The sequence below is a fragment of the Chelon labrosus genome (assembly GCF_963514085.1).
Source record: "Chelon labrosus genome assembly, chromosome: 14".
Taxonomy (NCBI): Eukaryota; Metazoa; Chordata; class Actinopteri; order Mugiliformes; family Mugilidae; genus Chelon; species Chelon labrosus.
This window is the reverse complement of record NC_140347.1, coordinates 5,681,765-5,691,790: the sequence shown is the minus strand read 5'-3', so window position 1 is coordinate 5,691,790 and position 10,026 is coordinate 5,681,765. Positions and strand designations below refer to the sequence as shown.

At 39.6% G+C, this 10,026-nt stretch overlaps 1 protein-coding gene across 1 annotated transcript; it reads left to right on the top strand.

The window, feature by feature from the left end:
- The first annotated feature begins 1,712 nt into the window (after positions 1–1,712).
- Positions 1,713–6,036, top strand: LOC311499477 (cytochrome P450 2K4-like). Its single transcript, XM_084560460.1, has 9 exons — positions 1,713–2,003; positions 2,128–2,290; positions 2,379–2,528; positions 2,627–2,787; positions 2,905–3,084; positions 3,793–3,934; positions 4,050–4,234; positions 5,391–5,532; positions 5,622–6,036. Exons 1-9 carry the CDS (start codon positions 1,797–1,799, stop codon positions 5,807–5,809), a joined length of 1,518 nt encoding a protein of 505 aa, XP_084416586.1. The 5' UTR covers positions 1,713–1,796; the 3' UTR covers positions 5,810–6,036.
- Positions 6,037–10,026: the final 3,990 nt, after the last annotated feature.

Sequence of the window (10,026 nt, the reverse complement as noted above, 5' to 3'; positions counted from 1 at the left end):
ACAGGAAGTCTGTTATTTTGATAAAACTGTGAAAGTTGGACAAAACTTTGTTTGTGTCTTGGTTGCCCTCAGGCTTGATGCCTTATCAAATTGACTTCAAAATTTGGAAATAGGTTGTCGAAAGATAGGCGAAGGAACCTGACATAAGTGGCGTGGGTGTTCTGGCCCCTCAAAGTTTCATGACGCGCCATGAAACAAGAAGTTGCATTAAACGTGCTGTAATTCAGTCCAAACTGCATTCAACTTTTTTTTGTCCAGCAGATGGAGCCATGCCATTTCTCTCTGGTGGGTTGTCTCTCTGTGAGTGTGTGTGTGTGTGAAGCTGTTTTAACATACTTTGATGCCACAGAGAGAATACATTCAAAACAGGGGTCTGTTTAATATTTGTTTAATATTTGTTTTATATCTAATAGTTTTACAAGATTGAAATTGTATATATATCTCTCTGCAATTTGACACCTTTTATGAAAGATGAGTTATGCATATTTTTGTTCTTTGACCTGTCAAATATATATTTTGCGTTGATACATTTAAATAAAAAGAAATCTTACTGCATCTTTTGTACTCTCGCCTCAATCAATATCCCTTCAATATGCACACTTACTCAGGTGTTGTCATTGCATAATAATGTGACACTGATCTTACTGTTTTGACCAGCCCATAGCATCATAACTGCTGCAGCCGCTGAAAGCAACACTGTGCTGCTCTTTTCGCAGATCAGATCTGTCTGGAGCTATAGATTCAGTTGATAGAAATATATTTTGTTAAATAAGCTGCTTTGTGGTGGGTTTTGATCTCCATTTGATATCCTCACATAAAATTAACTGCTGATGGTTGCAAGTCAGGTTTCTGAACAGTTGATTGATTGAAGGTGTTCCGCAAGGTTCAACAATGGGTCCACAGATTGTTTTATTTTATTTATTTATTTATTTTTTTTACAATAGATTAATTTCAGTAAAAGTAATGTTTAACCTTTATTTGCTCAGTTCACAGCTGTCGTCTATAAATTTTATTGAGAGGTCAATTTTATGGAAACAATGGAATGAATTACACCAACACAAGTGGATTGCCCCCCCCCCCCCCCCCCCCATAAAATACTTCTCAAAATAAAGGTTAATGTGTGTGTTCCTTTTGATTCTTTCATCCCTTGGCTCTAAATGCAAAGAAAACACTAACACAGATCCAGTGTTGTGCACAACATTTTCATTGAATTGTTCATATTTTTGTGAACTGTAAACTGAATGGATCGATTTTCCAACTGTGAACATAGACGTGAGTTTTACTCAGTCTGGAGGTAAATAACGACGTTCACCCCTGATCAGGAAATAAAAAGATAAAAAGTTCTATGACAGCTGTCAGTCGACGTGTGATTTACAGCATACAGCATGGCTGGTGCAGCTAATAGAGAAGCCACCTCCGGCACTGCAGAAGCAGCTGATCCACACAAACAGCTGAGTTATTTCCTAGTATATACAGTCAATGGTTATTCAAAAAAGAATAGTTTGAAGCTGACCATTAAGAAAAAACAAAACAAAACAAAACCAACAAACAAAAAAAACAAAAACAGAAAAAACAAACACAAGCTGTTCATTTTGGTGTCTATGAACTTAGTTCAGAATTAAAAAATATGAACTATGAACTTTGAACTAGTTCCTGTTTAGTCATTCTTGCACAACACTGCAGTGATCAAAGTACCAACAGTGGCAGGATCTTGGCAGTGACTTTCAGTATAAATACTCACCGTGGACACTGCTGCCAACAGTTCTTTGATCAGTTTGGTGTGTTTTTCTTCAGTCATGGAGATATTAGATGTTTTACTGCAGTCTTTCAGTTCTGTCTCTCTGTTGGGAGCTCTGGCAGTCCTACTGCTCATATATTTAACTGCCTCTTCCACCTTTCAATCCAAGGAGGACCGGAAGGAGCCTCCAGGACCCACACCTCTTCCCTTGTTTGGAAACCTGCTGCAGCTCGACCTGAAGAGACCCTTCAAAACATTACTGGAAGTGAGGAAGTTGGTAGTTTTATTTGTGATAGTTTGTTGGATCTGCTCTCTGGGCAGTTCTTTCACCTTGTCTGGTTTCTCTGACATGTGTTAAATAAGAAAGTATTGACATATTCTACTGTTAGTTTTCCAAGAAATATGGATCAGTCTTCACCATCTATCTGGGACCCAAGAAAGTGGTAGTGCTGGCCGGATACAAGACAGTGAAGGAGGCACTTGTCAACTACGATGAAGCGTTTGGAGAAAGAGACCCAATGCTAATTGTGCATGAATTTAACCAAGGGCATGGTAAGAGAAGAAAAGAAGTTCTTTTTACCACAGAGCTTTATTTGTTGTTGTTTGTTAGTTCTTGTCAACCCTTAAAACATCTTGTCAGGTGTTTTATGGTCCAATGGGGATTCTTGGAAAGAAATGAGACGCTTCACCTTGACTAACCTGAGAGATTATGGGATGGGCAAGAAGGCTAGTGAGGAGAAAATCACTGAGGAATGTGAGCACCTCATTAAAGTGATTGAGAAATTCAAAGGTACAATTAATTCATTTATTTTTTTATTATATACAGCTTATACCCCATATTAAATTAGTTTAAGTTACCTACACCTTTTTTTGTTCCCTTTGTCACAGGAGAGCCTTTTGATACAGCCCAACCAACAAACTGTGCAGTCTCTAATATAATCTGCTCCATGATCTACGGCAGCAGATTTGAGTACGATGATCTAGAATTCACTTCTCTGGTGGATCGAGTGAACAGAAATAATCAACTTGCTGGCTCCGGGTCAATACAGGTATCTTTTTTTTGTTTTGTTTTTACAGTTTTACAGTTTATACTGTAATACAACTTTATTAAATACTGTTTTCCCACTCCCTGTCTTGTTTCTTCTAACGTGAATAATCTTTGACAGGTGTACAACCTGTTCCCATGGCTCTGCAAGTGGATTTCTAACAGGAAGAAATTTCACGACTTGGCTGCTGCCAATAGGAAACAAAACTTAGCTTTCTTCACTCATTTGAAAGAGACCCTCAATCCACAGATGTGCAGAGGCTTTGTGGATGCCTTTCTGGTCCGCAAGCAAATTCTGGAGGTTTGGATGTGCAGTGTTTTTTCATCTAATAACAAAATGTTTAACTCTGGCTATCGGGTGTGGGAAATGCATTTTTCATTCATTGATCTTTATGGCCACAATTCAGTTTCACTATCCCTAGGTTACGAGGGTTGTATGGTACAGGGAAACTTTATTCACTTAGAGCACACATAACCCTAAGCACATGTTTGTTGCATGAGCAATTGATAGGCTGCTTTCCAAAATCCTTCACTGTTTGAACTTGGAGCACCAGAGAAACCAGAGAAATTAATGAATTAGAATCCTGTAAATACCACTTGTGACCACACGCTGTTTCCAAAACTCAACAATAATCATGTAGTTCTGTTTAACCTCTGCATCAATAGAGTACTGAACTTTTCAATCAGCAGCATTGTATCTAATTATATATATAAACGTATGTTCATATATATGTTCATCTGCTAAAAGTCTCTACAAAAGGCCGTTAAAACAACCCATTGCTAACTGTTTAGACATTAATTTCATGTTGCAGGCTTCAAACTCAGTATGCTACTAGGCTATATAGCGCAAGATGATGACACACAAGCTGTTTCACGAGCTACACTAACTCACTACATAACAGCTGATGTACATGTAACAGGATTGAAGGGAAATTAGCACTTAAAACCCTCACTAAACCTTTAGATCAGATTTACTCATAAAACTATACTGTTACATGTCTATGTGCAGGAGTCTGGAAATACCAACAGTCACTTCCACGATGATAACCTTTTGATCACAGTCATGAATCTGTTCGCTGCCGGCACTGAGACAACATCAACTACGCTGAGATGGGGGCTTCTGTTCATGGCCAAATATCCCAAGATACAAGGTGAGGAGCATGAGACATCACAAAAACAAATCAAACTGCATAATTTAATCAGTCACAGAGAAAACTGGGTGAAATATTGTCACGTCTTTTTGTCCTCTGTCCTTTCATCTCCAAGACCAAGTCCAGGAGGAGCTAAAGAGGGTCATAGGAGGTCGTCAGGTGCAGGTTGATGACAGGAAGAACCTTCCCTTCACCAACGCCGTCATCCACGAGACACAGAGACTGGCCAGCATCTTGCCCACGGCACTTCCTCACAAAACCACCCGAGACGTCACATTTTATGGACACTTCATTGAAAAGGTTAGACTGAATAGAACACCAAGTATGAAATTATCAATTAATTCATACCGTTCTGGAATTCACAAATGTAAATGATTTATCTACATTACAATAAATGCAGCTTCCATGTGGTTGAAAACCAAAGTGTCATGTTTGATATTTCAGAAGAACATAAGAACAAGGCAAACAAAAAACCCTATCTGACTGAGTTGAAGAGAGGCCAACTTTTTTCATGCTTCCCATGTTGTTACTGTGCCCGCCTGCCAGCTCTTTATTTTTTCAGTTTAAGTCCCTGAACTCTTTTGGCCAACTTGGTGGTCTGCATTTGGGCCCTATCTTTTTTTTTTTGCTGCCCTGTAATCAGACCAGAATGGATCCAGCATATTCAAAAGATCTGTAGATATTTTCTTAAATCTATGACCTGATCTCTTGGAAATACTCATCACTTTTTCTTTAGTGGGACACTGGGTTCGCCCAAGAAGTGTAGCTTTTATGGGAATGTGGATCTGTCACAATCTCCTCTCAGTCCTTTTTACCCAGCTTTGTCACTTGTAAAAAAATGACTGAACAAATCAACCTCACAAAAATCTTAAAATATAAAGCTAGCATTGGGCATGCTAAGCTCAGACAAAAGGACCATGACAAGGAAGAAACCCACTTGACTCAACACACACGTTTTGCATGACAAGGAACTGCTCTGTAGGACTAGTATATATACTGCAGGGTTGATGAGGAGAGTGGGAACAGGTGAACTGACTGGAAGCAGGTGAGGTTGATGTGGCTGACAAGGAAGGGGGTGTGGCTCCCTCCTGGAAGTGTGACGTAAAAGTGCTTGTTAAGCCCAGCTACCATCTTTGGTTGAAGTCAGAGAAATATTGTTTTGTTTAATCACAAGCAAAGTCACAATCTTATGTAACAAACTGTAATCATTAATTCTCAACATTACCCAAATGTTGGGATGGCCCAAAAGATTAATCCTGCTTTGTTGTGGAGGGAAGAGAGATTGGAAACATATAAGCAGGGAAGAAAGTTTTCCATCTTGACCCCAGGATTCATGTATTTACCTTCATCTGGACCAGTTTCTCCTCATAACAAGGGATATCATGTGCATTTTCATTTTCATGTATTACTGTACTATTGGACTGAAACTTTTTATGTCTTATATCATTTTCTACAGGGTACCACAGTCTATCCTCTCTTGACATCTGTCCTCCATGATGCCAACGAGTGGGAGAGACCTCACTCCTTTCATCCCACCCACTTCCTGGACAAAGACAACAAGTTCATCAAGCCAGAAGCCTTCATGCCTTTTTCTGCAGGTCTGTGAGCTCAGCCATCACTGTTGAGGTTACAGTTTATGAGAAAAAACAACCCAGAGTTTCTCTTTCACTCCCTCTCTCTCTTATAGGTCGCAGGATTTGTCTGGGAGAGAATCTGGCCAGAATGGAGCTCTTCCTCTTCTTCACCACGCTCTTGCAGCACTTTCGTTTCACTCCTCCACCTGGAGTTTCTGAGGACGAGTTAGATCTGACTCCGTGTGCTGGCATCAGTCTCAGCCCTTCACCTCATAAACTATGCGCTGTCCGTTGTATGTGAGGAAGAGGCAGTCTTTAAAAAGCTGTGAGGCCATGAGTAATGATTGACACTGTAATGTGTGTCCGGAGTCACTCACATGATCAACAGCAAATCAGTTTGTTTTTGATTGGTGCTTAAAGTTCAACATTAATTGAACTACAGAGATATGGTTTGTGAATGGTTTCTTTTAACTGTGTGTGTCTATCATTGTGACCACGACAATAAATGTATTTTATTTTAAACAGAAATGTTGATTTATTCATTAAATATATCTTTACACACTACAAGCAGCCCATGCAGGTCGATTTATATATTCAGCATTTTACAGTGAACTGGAACTCAACTACACCCCTGCTGGACAAAGTTTAAAATAATTTCAAAGTGGTTTTCTCTCTCTTTCTCTCTCTCTCTCTCTCTCTCTCTCTCTCTCTCTCTGTATATATATATATATATATATATATATATATATATATATATATATATATATATATATATATATATACGTATATACATATCAGCTATAATAGCCATTTTGTCCTAGTAATTCCAGCATATCATACAAGTTGATGAGGTATTAGTGTATAAAATCATGTGAATCATCAAGCCAAAGATAAGATTAGCCTGATTTGCAAAAATAATCTTTTTTTTTTTTTCAAAATGTTGGTTATGAGGGAAAGTGAGCCAAATACCTTGGGGGTATTGAGCAAGGTGATGAACTTAACCCACATGTCGAAAACATTGACAAAAAATAACATAGTTAAATATTTTATTTCCTTATATTCTAAACATTATAGAAAACCAAACATGCCAAGAAAGTACAGCAGAAAGACAGACTGGGGCTCAACACCCCTTGAGGAGATGGAAAGAGTAGTAGCAAAAGAGAGAAAGATTGACAAGTCTAATCCGCATTGAGCCATGCAAAAGAAAGTAGAGTGCAGTAGGACAGCACAGGCAAAGAGTCTTCACAGGGGAGATGAAGCAAGAGCTTGTTTGTTTTCTTCAGGCCTTAACCACCTGGAGGAGAAGAACACTCATGTGCGAAATGCTGCAGTTCATCATTCAACACCATCATTCCCCAGCATCTGGTAAGCAAACGGACACTCCTGGGCTTCAACACCACCTTGTGCAACTGGATCCTGGACTTCCTCCCTGACAGGACCGAGTCCATGCGTGTGGGGAAGAACACCTCCTCAGTCATCACCCTGAGTACCTACTCTCCTCAGGGTTGCGTCCTGAGTTACTCCTCACACTGATGACACATGACTGTGTTGCCAGGTCCCCTTATAACTACATCATAAAGTATGCGGATAATACTACAGTAGCGTGGCTGATTTGGAACGACGATGGACGGGCCTAAAGAGAGGAGGTGTTGCATCTGGCTGACTGGTGCAGGTGGAGCAATCTCCTGAATGTCGACAAAACAAAAGAACTCACTGTTGACTTCAGGAAGAACCCACCCTACCACTTTCCACGGATTATTAACAACACAGAAGTGGAGGTGGTGGAAAGCACCAAGCTCCTGGTGGTGCACATAACAAACAATCTATCCTGGACCCAGAACACCACATCTCTGATGGATAGGACGGATAGCTGGAGGTGAACTGCCACACCGTCTTGGTGTTGTGGGAAATGGGAATATCAGAGTGCGTCAGCAAGACAAGACAAAATGTCATTGTGCAAAGACTCACTGTTGACAAGAAACACATAAACATTAGCATCGTCGTACCCTTGTTCATGTCCATATCCAGATTTGTAGAAACGTCTGCAGGTGTAGAAACCAACATCCTCAGCTGTGACGTTCTCAATCACCAGAGAACAGTTCGCTGTGACACTCAGTCTGTCTCGATTTTCCTGAACGTGTCCACACTGAACTACTGTTGCCATGTTGCTGCTTCCTGGACTCAAGAAGAGTCGCTGCTGTCACATTCATGCCAAGCCTCTTTCACACTCTGACAAGGCAGAGAAGCTTTATCTCCATCTCTGATGACTAAGCTGGGTGAATGATGTTCACTGACTGCTGCTGTAATGATGAGGAAAATAAAAGAGAAAATATCTGAAACATTAATCAGGCTTTTTATGTTGACGTTTAGCGTGGAGATCATTATAGATCCAACAGAAGTTTTGGCAGCACTTGGGATATTCATGGTAATTCTTCATGTTGCATATTTTCTTCCCTGTAAATTGATGCAGCAGAATCGTAATCAAAAACATTTTAAACCACCTGCAGGCTTGAGTCTTTGTTTGTTTCTTGCCACTTGTGAACTTCTTCTTCCTTTGATGGGAAATGTGTCACTTCCCTTTTCTGTGTTGTCATATTGAAGGAAGGACGACTGCTGCAGCTGGAAATAAACTGCAGTTGATGAGAGTGGTGAAGTAGAGATGGAGTGAGGAAAACTGAATTGACCCCTTCTCAGCAGCAGTGGGAAGTCAATTGAAATGATGCATTGTTGATCTGCATCAGTTCAAAGGGTTAGGGTTAGGGTTAAGATTTAGGGTTAGGGTTAGTGCTCGGGGTAGGGTTAGGTTTGGGGGGAAAAAAGCATGGGCACAGGGGAATAAAATGTATACAGCGGTACTCCACGCACCTGAGTTTGAAAGCCGGATGCCATGCATTTTCTTCACCCTTGCCAAAGTGATACCAAAGCCTTTTTCTCACCCTGCCTATTGCTGTGGTGACCAAAATGTAATTCAAATGTTTAATTTTCAAAAATACCTAATTTGGTTGACACAGGCCAATGAAGAGCTGTGAGCTCCAGTTAATCATAGCTGTTTTACACAAATTTATACCTGTAAAAAACAACCAGGAAACAACAACAAAAACAACAAACCAGAGCATACATGCAAGAGATCTTAGTGTAAAAGAAAATGGGACATTTCAGTGAAACTGATAAACCCGGTTTACTTCCTCACAAAGTCTTTATGAGGAAGTGTCCTCACTAACCACATGAGTCTCATGTTGTAATCATCTTTAAGAAGAAACCTCTTTAGGGACTGTGTCATTTGTCAACGTGAGGACAAGAGAAGAGGACGAGAGAGACAGAGAAGCACAATGGTTGAGTTCAGATGGATTCAAATGTCTTTATTCCTGATCCTGATGCTTCAGTTTCCAGGTAAGGATACATAGAACACACATTCAGTTCCATCACTACATTAACAATACTAATGTTACTTCAAATTTACATTTATCTCAGGTCAATTTCAGCGTGTGGTTACTGTGTTATAAGGTAACTCTAATGTATGTTCAATGTATGTTACTGCTACTGGATGCCTGAATTTCCTTCAGGATCAATAAAGTATCTATCTATCTATCTATCTATCTATCTATCTATCTATATATATATATATATATATATATATATATATATATATATGTATATATAGATATCATTCAGTGTTCTTCCTTTAACTGAGACAGACATGTTTTGGTTGCAACTTGGTGACTTTAGTTGACTCTTGGAAACCAAAGATGAGACACAAACTTGTGTTGACTCAACAATGATCCTCACACTAACTATCATAGACTGTATGAAAAGTAGACGCCATGACAGCTCCTCTAAAGTGAAGCCAAAGCATGTGGAGCTCCCCTGGTGGCTGGTTGCAGTATAGGTCATAAGCTCCATGTTAGTGGATGAGACTTGAGTCAAACTAAAACAGTAAAGAGTAAAGTACTTGTTAAATCATATTTTGTCAAGGAGGTTTCTGTCATTTTAGGTAGTTAATATAATGCTGATGTACGTTCAAGTGTCCATTTTTTCAGAGGAGTTTTGTTTCAGTTATTTGATGCTATAAAAACATGATGTGATATCTTAATGACTAGCAGTTGCCATGACAATTGCTAGTGAAGTGGCTCAGTACAACCATGAGCGTAGGAACACAGAAATAAATAAATACAGCATATATATGCTGCCCTTTTTAGTGTCAGTTTGACCAGTGGGAGGTAGTAGAGACATTTGATCCATTTTGCTACAGTCTGTCCTAACTATGAACATAACAGAAATTTTCATGTTACACTTCATCCTTATTTTTCACATTTCTGTCTCTTTGTCTCAACAGCAGCAACTGGACAACATTCATTTGTCACTGTCAGAGTTGGACATGACGTCACTTTGTCTTGTGAAAATGTGACAGATGGACAGAAGAACTGTAACAGTACTACATGGGTCTACGATGGTTTAAGAGACGCAACATCTGTAAAGCTGGTTAATCTTGGACAGATCAGATCTAAACCAGACAGACTG

Bases quoted from the DNA above. Each gene is read 5' to 3' on its own strand.
- LOC311499477 (XM_084560460.1), top strand. From the start codon at position 1,797: ATGGAGATATTAGATGTTTTACTGCAGTCTTTCAGTTCTGTCTCTCTG. The intron at 2,291-2,378 runs GTAAGAGAAGAA...ACATCTTGTCAG, and splicing joins TGAATTTAACCAAGGGCATG to GTGTTTTATGGTCCAATGGG. The intron at 3,085-3,792 runs GTTTGGATGTGC...GTCTATGTGCAG, and splicing joins TCCGCAAGCAAATTCTGGAG to GAGTCTGGAAATACCAACAG.